The sequence below is a fragment of the Falco rusticolus genome, chromosome Z, assembly GCF_015220075.1.
Source record: "Falco rusticolus isolate bFalRus1 chromosome Z, bFalRus1.pri, whole genome shotgun sequence".
Lineage (NCBI taxonomy): Eukaryota > Metazoa > Chordata > Aves > Falconiformes > Falconidae > Falco > Falco rusticolus.
In genome coordinates, this window is record NC_051210.1 from 41,245,139 (window position 1) to 41,257,405 (window position 12,267).

The 12,267-nt window shown below is 36.0% G+C and overlaps 1 protein-coding gene across 10 annotated transcripts in view; it reads left to right on the forward strand.

The window, feature by feature from the left end:
- AGTPBP1 (ATP/GTP binding protein 1) overlaps positions 1–12,267 on the forward strand; it is a 66,929-nt gene that overhangs the window by 25,366 nt on the left and 29,296 nt on the right. For all 10 annotated transcript variants that reach the window (XR_005101894.1, XM_037373486.1, XM_037373484.1 and 7 more), the window contains 8 exons: positions 1,716–1,813; positions 2,864–2,980; positions 3,630–4,339; positions 7,736–7,819; positions 8,093–8,179; positions 8,270–8,418; positions 9,937–10,024; positions 10,757–10,901. Coding sequence is in view for 9 of the 10 variants with exons in the window: in XM_037373486.1 (XP_037229383.1) it covers positions 1,716–1,813; positions 2,864–2,980; positions 3,630–4,339; positions 7,736–7,819; positions 8,093–8,179; positions 8,270–8,418; positions 9,937–10,024; positions 10,757–10,901 (1,478 nt within the window). In the remaining variant the exon portion in view is untranslated. The remainder of the gene's footprint in view (positions 1–1,715; positions 1,814–2,863; positions 2,981–3,629; positions 4,340–7,735; positions 7,820–8,092; positions 8,180–8,269; positions 8,419–9,936; positions 10,025–10,756; positions 10,902–12,267) is intronic.

The following is a 12,267-nucleotide window of genomic DNA, read 5'->3' on the forward strand; positions in this document are numbered from 1 at the left end:
ATGGTGAGAAAAGTAGAGCTGCTTTCTTGGACCATTGCAGTCTCATAGGCAACACTTGTCTGCAAAGGGTTTGTTTGGTGCTTTGTAGGAGATAGGTTCATCCCACTGTGAAAACCTTTCATTATTTTTGAATTATTAATGTTTAATGCATTTTCAGATAGGGTGAAACAGCTTGGTACCTGGGTAAGCAACTGATGAAGTTGCTGTCAGAGAGTTACTCTTAAAATGAAGAGGCAAAGTCAGACTTCTTAATATCTTCTTATTCACAATATCTTCTGAAAGACAATGTGATCATAGTTTGAAAAAAGATAGCGCTTTTTTTTGGGTTCATATAGTTCAGACTCAGGAGTTCAGCGTTTGTTTATGTTTTGTGTTCAAAGTAGAAAACACATTTAGAGTGTGTTCCAAAAGCCACAGAAATTAAAACTCTGCTTAATACAGTATCTTTGGTACTCCATATTACCTATTTAGAAACTTCCTGTACTGTTGAAGTAGACCACTGAAATTTTGTTTTCTTAAGTAGGTCTGTGATCTTTTAAAAAAGTGAAAAACCTGAGGAAATAGGACACATAGGATTTTCTTTTAAAGGAAAAACTTCTGTATTAGAAGAATAAGTAGAATGCTGGGGTGGGTAAAGCTCTGAGTTTCTTGTATAGTTGGTTTTGTAAAAGCAATAAATGTAATCATTCTGAACACAGCAGAAAACCAGTATAATTTGTAAACCTCTGAGCGAGCCTTTTACGGACAATCAGCAAGTTTCCTGTGTGGAAAAGAGTCTTTCAGAAAATATACCAAAAAAACCCCAGCACTCAAACTGCCTGAAATATCTAGAAAATGATCAAATTTGCCACGAATAAGCAGAACATCTGCCAGAATAACTGGTTTACGCCAACTTCCACATATTAAGGAGTTAGCCCAATTCTTGTTAGTCATGTGTAAACAATTAATTTGCTTCCCCTTTTTTTCTTTGTTAAAAACAGAGGAAGTCCTGCACCCTTCAGCATACTGCATCTCTAGCTCAGGTGGAAAGTAGTCATTAATGTCCAAATAGTTCCACATGTCTAAAAAATAACATCTTGCTGTATTTTTGGGGATAAAATTTAGTTCCACATCTGTGCATGCTAAGCAGTTGGAGATACATTTATGACTTTTTTTTTTTTTTAATTAGGCGCCATTTAAGCAAGACAAAAACAGTGAAGAGGGTACTTTGTTCCGCTGTTCACTGGTACCAGGTCAATACTGGCTGGCATAACTAAAAGCTGCCGAGAACTCATAATTTTTTTTATTAATGTGGTCTTGATTACTTACTTTGGGAAAAGGTGTCAGAGCTCTCATTTTGTGCTAACCACAAGCCATCCCAAGATGTTCTTGGCACATCCACGTTGTAAAGTATTTCTAAGGGCCATCTGCTGTCTTGCTGGGGGTGTTTTTTGAGGTGGTGGAGGTGTTGGGGTGTTTTTTGTTTGTTTTGCTTTGTTTAAACCGGAGATCTTTGTTTTGACTTAAAACTGGATGGAAATGAGTCTGCAGTATTGTGAAACAAGCATTTTGTTTTGTAAATCTTGTAGTAGTAATTGGTGTTTGCTAGTTGGTTTTCACATTTTTTTCAGGTGATAAGTAAAAAAGAAAATAAACCCAGAATTTAGAATTTTCTTTTGAGCATATTTCTTGGATTAAATGTATAATGTGCCTTACAAAACTTTTTTGTGTCATAGTGGATGACGTAGTAGATGAAAGTGATGATAATGATGATGCTGAAACAGAATCAGAAGTTGAAACCGAAAATGATGATGACAAGGACCAACATTTTAAGGTTGGTGTGAGACACAATTAACAAGCAAAAATCAGGCATAACTTTTTTTATTTTCTTACGTTGCTTGAATCCTGTGTACAGCCATATGTTTTAAGTGTTAAAAGGACTTTGAGAGGTTTTCAGTGCAATTTCTAAAATCAAAACAGCTCATGAAACTTATGAAAGGTGGGTGCTGGTTGAAAATATTAACCTTTGTTGTTCAGATTACTTCAAGTTTTATTTTTTTTTTTTAATTTAAAACATTTAAAAAATGTTTGCTTCACACTTGATATTTTTGGAGTATGGTAGAACAGTACTTCAAACTCTGTTAGCAGTGTTCTGTTCCCAACTTGTGTTTCCCTCAACCTGCTCTTCCCACCTAAGCTGCTCAGTATGCAGGAGCTGCTCTTAACTTTTTCCAACATTCTGGACAGGGATTGAGTAGGTCAGTGTTTCAGTAAGGTAACTTTGAAGTTGAGCCAGCTGTAGAGGTAAGAAGTCAGACCTTTCACTGTTGTATCATTTTTGGAAGATTTTGTTCTGCTCTCCAGCAGCCAGTCAGGACATGAAAAGACATCATTTGGTCAGAACTGCCTTATTCTCTGTTTTTATGTTACATACGTTTAGGAGGTATTTGATTTGTCTGTCCATGGACTAGAATGACACATTTTATTCAAGGCTCTCATGAGCCCTGAGGAAGTGAGTATCTTCCATAGAAGTGGTTATTCCTTTATCACTGCAGTCAGATGAAGTCTTGCACATTTCTAGTTGCAATAGTGCAGTGCACAGATCTCATGTAAAGTATGGTCTGATGTCTCTGCATAATACACATGGATGACAGCAAGAAAATTGAGATGTTTGTGATCTTTCTGTTGAACCGTAGGCTTTGGCATACTAATAAAACTGCTGCTTAAACTTTCATGATGAAAGGTGCACTTAAGCTAATTTTGAATTAGTGATATTCAGCTTTTAAAGCATGGCTGTGTCAGAAGTAAAAGGTGAATGTAACTGTTTTAGAAGTTCATTAATTCTGGATGCAAGATTGATTAACTTTTCCTGGTGTTTTTTCAGAATGATGATATTGAGACTGATATTAATAAATTGAAACCTAGACAGGAATTGGGAAGACCCATAGAAGAACTGAAAATGTATGAGCAATTTTTCCCAGAACTTTCAGAAAACTTTCAGGTAAAGTATATGACAGCTAGGGCGTTCTTTGTCATGACAGGCTGACTTTGGAATACACTTTGACATTCTTTTCTGGGTGGATGGTTCTTCTAGCCAGAATATGAGAGTCTGCAGTTCTACAGTTATGTATGAGAGTGCTTAGAGTGAGTTATTTATTTAAATGTTATGGTTAGTTAAATAAATATATCCAGATGGGTTACTTTAACCTGACTCACAGAAGATTGTGGGTAGATAAAAAGCAAAACTGTTTTCTGGTGTCTGATTATTGCACAGTAGAAAGTAAAATAGTAAGAAAGGACATAAAATTTCTGACAAAGATTCCTTTATATTACATATTTCCTTAAATGCTGTGCACTTTTTTTAAAGTAGATGGTTAAAATATCTGGAGAATCATGTTGACTTGATAATTTATTACTCATGAACTACTTGTTTATTGCTTTGACACTACCTTCTTGTAAAAGCTGAAACTTCATTGCTATGCTTATTTAAGTTTAAAACATAATAACTTGTCTTCAATTAAACTCGTTTTGCAGTATTGCAAAACGTATCAGGAACAATGAAATAGAAAGTTTTCTAATATAAATGGAACATTAGGAATGGATTACTTTTTTAAAAAATAAATATTTTTATTTTTCTCTTATTTTTTAAGGAATGTGACTTAGTTTCCAAGGAACCAAAGCCTTTTGTACCTGATGTGAATCTGAGCGGACCTATTGTTGTTCCCACAGCAGGAGAGGAGCACTCTGCTGAAGCAAACCAGTCAATGAAAGGAGTTACTTTGAAGGAAAGCAATCCTTTATTGACAGAGGAATACAATAGAAGGCCAGTCTTTCTGGAACTACCAAAGAAAGACAGTATCAAAGACAGTAGTTTACATCAGCAAAATGATCAAAGAAATGTGTTTCCATCATGCCAGTGTCTAAGCCAAGAAATTGTGAGAGGCTTGGACAGAATCAGTCTGCAGAACAGTGCAAAAAATGATCAGTATTATGGTACAGGTTGTGTAATAAAGAAGGAAAGCAAAACTAGCCTTACTTCACTTGCTTGTAGTAAACCTTGCGAACATGTTTCACCCTGTGGAAGTAGCCTTTTTGAAGGATCATCTGTCCAGCTGGGAAAACTCTGTTGTACTGGAGTAGATTCTGAGGAGGAGGATTCCAGATCTAGTTCATCAGGGGAGCAAGTTGTGCTTGAAGTTTCTGATGTATCACCAGTTCATGACTGTGACCTTTATATTGAAATGGTAAAAACCACGAAGTCTATTCTTGAATATTCAGAAGTCGCCTATCCAGATTATTTTGGCCACATTCCACCCCCATTTAAGGAGCCTGTTCTGGAAAGGCCATACGGAGTACAGAGGTGAGTTACAACACTACTTCTTTGTTGTTGTTTTCATTCCCTTGAGAAACAACATTTAAGGTAAGGTTAACAGACACATAAGCAATGTTTACTTTGAGATCTAAAACTATTTTCAGTGAAGAGCAGTGTGAAGGTAGGTGAATAGGCACTGATCAATGCAGAGCCATAATGAAGAGCACAATCTGAATCTGTAATATAGTTTCTAAATTATATGTTGAATTTATAGTCTCCCTTTCTTCCTTTCCACCACCTCCCATCTAAATTTTGCAGTTTGTAAAACAAACAAAAAAACTTTACAAAAACCCCAACAAACAAAAAAACACTACCTGAATGCTCCCTTCAGGTCTTAGCAAAGATAGGACAGTTTAAAGTTATTTCAGCTCTTCTCTTTGCTGTGCTAAAAAAAAGCTACTTTTCAGGAAAATGTAGTGGGAAAAATTAAGAAATTTGTACACTGAAGTGTTAGGGTTTAGTGTTTGCAGTATAACAGAATTTAGAGGCAACGAATGCTGAGGATGCAGCTTGTGTTATGTCCTGCAGAATGACACACAATAAACACAGAATGAAAAATAAACCAATGAAAACCAACACGCCCATTTATTTCTTCATTGAGAGATATTAGATGATGATGAAGAGTGATGTGACTCAAGAATAATTGCAGAGACAGTATGAGCAGCTGGCTCATACGCATAGTAAGTTACTATAAATGTAAATGAGCATGTTAACAGAACATGCAATAGTAGGTACAAGACCTTGCCCCTTGCCCAGTTACTAGATTGAAAGCTTCCAGCTTTACACTTTAATCAGTTTCTTGAGATTCTTCACATTTAGTTATTAAAATTATAAAGAGATTAGGTGTCTTTAGGTTATGCAATTAAAATCCTTTAGCAGTTTCACATGTAAAAAAGTGATCTTTCTAGTGAAATGACCAAGTGTTGAAACATTAATGACATAATGAATAAACTGTTACTAGAAAACACAGTTTGGTGTTGAAGGTGAATAATTAATCTTCCCTGTAAACTTATTTTTTAGATAATTCAGCTGATTTAGAAGGTAGATATTCTTGTGTCAAAAATCACCTAAGAACTACATTTTCAGAAAATCTTGCAGATCTTCATGTATGCTTTTGTAGTACTTAATAGTTCTGATTTTCCTAAGTAAAATTGAGTGAAGTCAGATTGAAATTTGCCATTTCGATGCTCGTTCTGCTTAAATATAGAGCACTGTATTAACCCTGATTTTTAACCAGCAGACCTACTTGTGTGGGTATACATAAAGCTGATTTCTAAACTGTGAAAGTAATTCTAGAGTATATTTTCTTTTTACTTTAAAATGCTTTATTTTTATTGTATTTTTTATGTTGAAAGTAACTTTTTTAGGTCTCGTGTGAAACAAGAATGAAATATCAGATAATACTGCTAAACGACTCAAAAATTCTGCATCACCTTTTAAAGGTGCACTGTTCTAAGAGTTCGGTTTTCTACATATTACTCAGTCTTGTTACTGCAATGTGACAAATTTCTGATATGGGAATCTGTTTAAAAAGGGCTTATTCTTTTTAGGACCTTATTGTTTATATGAAGGTGGGAAAAATGGGTTTGGTAGGGGACATGGAGAAACTTTTAAGTGTTCTACAAAACTGACCAAACTCTTTTGACATTTGGTAGGATTTATTTTTTCCTTAATGTAAGCAGCTAGTTATAGCTTGTCAGCCAACTCTCCTTTAGAAAACAGATGGGTGCCTTAATTCAGCCATGTAATTTAAGAAAACATTTTTGGGGGCTGAGGTGGGGTGTTCTTTTTACTTTTATTAGACAAATGCAATGTGGGGATTTTGGGTGTGAATTTTAGTCTTGTAATACGCTAGCAGATGCAATATTTTTGTATTTGTGCTGTGGAGTGCTTTTACTTTTTCATTTACATTTACAAAATAAATGAAGTTTTTTATATTCTTCTACCTTTTAGGGAAGAAAATTATTATATAATTCAATACCAGATAACTTTGGGTTTAAATTCCTACTTTTTTCCATTTCTTAAGATTTTAGGTTATTTTTTGCTGTACTCTAGTATTTTCTAATCCCTTTAGTGTTTTTTAATCATGTGACACTTAGAAGTGATCATCAGGTGGTTCAGGCTCCACGAAGGACTAATCTATAAACACAGAGCTCCACATCAGCAGTGTTGGGTTTATATTTTTTCATTGAATTATCTCAAAATAGCTTCCCTTTTCTCTTTAAGTTTTTCAGAACCTGAAAATGTCCACTTCTACTTTTCCTTTTTGTGTGCATCTTGAATAGGATTTCTTCCTTCCTTTTCTTTACATTGGTTATTACTGTGGTATTTGAATGCCTGGCATTCATGAATGGATTTTGTCTTAACAAAAGTGCTGTGATGGTAGGAAGTATTATGACCCCTTAGAGCTGAGGCGTACTGAGATCTGAGAAGTTGTGCAAGATCTAAAATCTGTAGTTCTGCCGTGAGCTGAACTTGATCAGATGGATTGTGATGAGTCAGCCTCTTTACAATTTTGTTAATACATGGGACTTGTAAGTTGTTTTCTTTTCCAGTTAGTTTTAGTTTAATAAGAGGTGCTAGAATTGTGCACTTCCCTTCTTTTTCTTGTTTGTTAACAATATTTACTTTAATTAAATGGAGAATTTCCAACCTGAGTATAATTTACAGCTCTGTTCATGTAATGTTTGTTGTTAATCTGCCTCATTTTCTACTTACTGCAGGTGCTGTGCAAGTTTTTTCACACAGCTGTGCAACTAGATTCCATTCTTGAACTGCAATGCATTCTTAGTTTTCCAAACCAGGACCTAGATACTGCCATTTATGCAATGGTTTTATGATCTGGATAAATATACACCTAACATTTGGCTGGCATCACCAAATTCATTCTTGTTTGATACCTAGTCAATGAGTGAATCTAGAGCTCCAAAATGGAAAGCTAATGCACTAATACGCTCACTATATGACCTACTCTCTAAAAGCCTTTAATTTTAACTATGGTAGGACTCCTGTTAAGTTCCTAATGACTTACCAAGTGCTGTCCTGGATTAAAGCATTATGTTTGAGTAATTCCTGCTTCTACTATAAAGTATGAAGTAGTGCATTTTTTTCCTAAAGATAAACCCCTGTGGGTTGTGTGCTTGAAAACTCAGTTCCCTCATATAGAAATACTAGACTCGGTCAGCTGTCAATGCAGATATTTAAACCTACATACACTTACAGTTTGTGCACATAAGTGAGGATGAGGCTGAGGGCTCTATAAAAATCTGTCCCACTGTCTTCATGTGAACTTTGTCAGTTTTCATTGTTGTATGGGGTCGTTCCTCTTTTGTAATTGGAAACAGTATGCAACAATTTAAGTGAAAACTCTGCTTTTTATTTTAGGACAAAAATCTCTCAAGATATTGAAAGACTGATTCATCAAAATGACATTATAGACAGAGTTGTGTATGACCTTGATAACTTGAGGTAAGTTTTCACCCTTCTGAAAGCAATATTCAGCAAATACCCTAAGCCTATTCTACTTTGTCTGTGATACGATTTGTAATATTTAAAGCAGTACTATTATGTCAGACTTCAACGGAAGTTTCATCTGAGGTGTTTTCTGCTACGCAGGCTGTGTTTAGAGGAAGGTTCAAAATAATTTCTGAATTAGCAAGTGAAGGCTAAAATAAATGTAATGGATTTGTTTTGGTGAAGTTTGTTTACTCATTTTAGTCCCTTTTCTTTTTCTACTCATAGTTGTTCAGTACCAGAAGAAGCAGATGTTTTGAAGTTTAATTCCAAATTTGAATCTGGAAACCTGCGCAAAGTTATTCAGATCAGAAAGTGAGATATTTCAACTCTTCTTTTCACACTTAAGGCCTTCTATTTCTGCTTCATAAAAAAAAAGATTGATTTGTTTTTGTTAATCTTTAGAAACGAGTATGATCTAATTTTGAACTCGGATATAAATAGCAATCATTATCATCAATGGTTTTACTTTGAAGTCAGTGGAATGAAAACTGGCATTGGTTACCGATTTAACATCATCAACTGTGAAAAGTCAAACAGTCAGTTTAACTATGGTAAGATACGTTTCCTGTCCTTTAAGAAGAAATACATAGAAAAATATCTGTACTCGACAGCTCAGCTGTTTCATTCCCTCTGTCCTGGGATCAGTATTATATTCATGTTATCAGATCAGATTCCTTTTTAATATTATTACTAGAAATGTTTTGACAAGTTTCAGTTAATAAGAAAAGAAGTGTCTTAAAACATTGGCTCTCAGTTTTTAAAATGACATTTTGTTGTAAGTGAGGCCAAAGCAGAAGAAATTTACTGGTGGCTGCAGCTAAAATTTGTCTTCCGACCATTTTGGGAGGACAACACCAAACCCTGTTGATCCACACACGTGCAAGAAGAATGATAGCTGTCATCATTAATCGCTTTCTGAATAGAGGTATATTTTCAGATGTGAAAGTAAGCAGAGATTCTCAAACAGTTTTGTCATACTGGTGGGAAGAGAGACACATTATTTGAGAAGGAAAAGTAAGTCTCCTTTGAAATGCTGGACTTCATAGGCCACCTTTTGGTCTCCAGCAAGTGGTGCCTGCTGCATGTATCTCATCCAAAAGTACTGGCTTGCTGAATATGCCTTTCTTCCACTTTTCTGGGGGTGGGATGGGGTGTGTGTCATTTAGCTTAATATCATTTGTTTGGTGAGATTATTTTTTTTTCCTGTGGGATTTTCTGAAATTTGTCCTTTAAGAAGAAGGAGAAGCTCCCCTCTCCCTGCCAACCACAAACTCTTGGGACAGAGTAGCATTGTACTCTTCTTTTTCATAATTGTACAATTCACATGGATAAAACCAAGAATACCAGGTAGTTTGACCAATAATAAGATGCTTTTAGTTTATCTACTAATCTTCATCGGTTACTTCAGATATTCATTCATATATTGCATATACTTTCCCGACAGTTACTTTTGGGGTTTATTTAAGTATGCTGCCTGAATTGGTCAATGTCTTTGTCTAATTATCTAACCAGTAACTAATGTTCAATTAATATGTATTATTTTCTACTGTAATATCATATTATATGTTCAATTTAAGTATACTTTCAAAAAAATACCAACTTTAAAGAGTTACTGTTTGAAAAAGAAAATCAATTTTCCTGAAACCTCAGTTACCTATCCAGGTGAATAGATGATAGTTACCAATTTTTTGTATTCTCTTTGAAGCCTTTTTGTAATGGTGAGTTGGGTGAAGTAGGACCCAAGACTTCTTGTAGTTTAACATTCACACTAACTACAGCTTTCATGAGCATTTCATTTTGGTCTTCTGTAGGTCTGATTTCTTTATTTTTTATTTAATTTGTTATTTTCTGAAAACAGGGACATAATGAGAGGAGAGGGGGAAGAATTTTTTGTCAGCTGGTTAGAAGAGTGTACAATACCCAGGCATTCATGAAAATACACTGTGATAGTGAGTAAATGAGTGTAGGTAGTTTGGAGACTTCCATCTAAGTGTTGATGTGGTCCGTTCCTGCTATGACCTTGATGTTTAATGTTAAGCATTAAAGTGAGATGCATTTTTTTCTTTAAGGCATGCAGCCCCTCATGTATTCTGTTCAAGAAGCATTGAATTCTCGACCATGTTGGACTCGTGTCGGGACAGATATTTGTTACTATAAGTAAGTACACCAATGAAATATACAGCAAATCTTACGGTGAAGATTAGAATGAGGTACAACTTTTGAGGAGAAATATTTGCTTCTGAGTTTGATAATTCTGTTATAGGAGTTCTGTTGTGAACAGAGTTTTCTTCCTGAATTACTTCTTGGAGAGTAAGAGTAAGAGAAGTGATCAAAATATACAGGATCTTATTTTGTTAGCACACTGCTAATATTTAAGCTGTTCATCTTTTATACTTTTGACAGAAATTGCATACAGTTCCAGAGAAGCTTTTAAGGGAATGTTTATATGCATGCTTACTTGAAATCTTAATAGTGATTTCCAGTAATATTGATCACATGGTGCTTTTGATTAGGCTCCTGTATTCTATGATGCAATCACTGTGGAGCAATCCTGGAACACAGGATGAGATGGTACAACATAACCATGCATTACCCTTCCTCGCTGGCAGTTGTTTGCTTCCCATTTCTTTTCTTTTTTCCAGAGCTTTTTTTGGTTTTGTTTTCTTACTTGTTTTTGTTTACTCACCTTTTCCCAGTATGAATGAATGTATATGACTGCTATAATATCTTTGCAGATGGTGGGAACCAGTGTATTTAATGTGGATGTATGCAAAAGAGAAATACAGCCACTAAAAGTCTATCTGGCTCTTAGAATGTGTGTTCAGGAATAATCAATGATACGAAAAAAAATTATTATAATGTGTTTTATTACCTTCACTTTACTCTTAGGAATCACTTTTCAAGAAGTTCAATTGCTGCTGGAGGTCAGAAAGGAAAATCTTACTACACAATTACGTTCACAGTGACTTTCCAACATAAAGATGATGTCTGCTACTTTGCTTACCATTATCCATATACATACTCAACTTTAAAGGTGAGAAGATTATGATCTATTATGTAGATAAATATTTATGTTTTTAGACAACATGAGATACAAGCATTCATGAGTGAATTCTTTTTATTTCTTTTTATAAAATTCAAAATACTCCTTAAAATGGAGAATTTTCATAAAATATTAGTGTTTAGACTGGAAAACTCTGTATGTTGTTCTAAAGAACAGTCCCTGGAAAATTAAAATTGATATTTACTTGCAGGCTAAATGGATTTTCTGGGTATCGTAATTCATAATTGACTGGAAACAGATTGGAAATTGGATGAAGTGTTTGTTTTTGAGTCAAATGACTTGTATCCTGCTGTTCTACACAAACCTCTTGAACTGACCCATTCAAGATACTATATTTAATTGGAGACCTTTTTCAAATAATGAATTGGCTAAAGAAGTGCTGTGAAGCTTTTAGTACTAAGCAAAACAGCTAGCTAGAATGTCTGTTGGTGAACTTGGGGATTCAGTGGCCAGTGTGTAACTGCTTTGTGTGAAGCTTTTTACTAAGCCATTCTTATTCTTGGAAGAAGTAGCTGATAAGAGATGCTAGAAGCAGCTGCTGCCTCCAACAGCTTGAGGGCCTGGTGGTTCCTCCTGTCCAGTGAAGGGCCCTGGAAGTCTCTGTCCCAGGCTGATGGACATGGCCACTGCTTTCCTGTTTGCTTGTAAAGTTAAGCCACTAGTGAGTCTCAGTGTGTATCCCAGAGAAGGAGAGACTTGCACACACTTGCACATCCCACCTCCTCCCAGCATGGCTGGCAACACAGACTGGCACAGACAAGGTGTTGCCTTCAGCAGCACCTGTGTGTAATACTACTGGGACTTGCGTGAAAGGTAACTACAGACACGAAAGTCCCTTACCTCCTCTCCAGTTGCTGAGAACTGCAGTTCACTAGTAAAAGTACACACACACACACACTCTCTAGAATCACAAGCACATGCACATTTGTGGACATCTGGCGTGGCCCATCCTTATTATACCCGTGCCTGGATCCCAGTCTCTTCCCTGCTGTGCAGGCCTCCAACTTGCAGGCTAGTCCAGCCTGATTGCTCACTAGCAAACAGATGTGTGCACTCACATGCTTGTCTCACAGGCACTCTGCAGTTTTGGGTTCCTCCCAGATGCCAGCATGGACTCTCTGCCCACCTGATACCCCTGCTTTGACCTGGGTGATCATACTCGCTGGGTAGTCCACCTTGAAGTTTGCTAGCAAACTGCACATGCACCCCTTGGCCATGCATATTAGCTTCAGGGAAGATGCATATGCTTGCCCTACCATTTCTAGCAGCTGGTATCAGGCACGTGGGCTTGTAACATGTTCATACCCCTAGGTACTGGCACCAAGACATCTTTCCT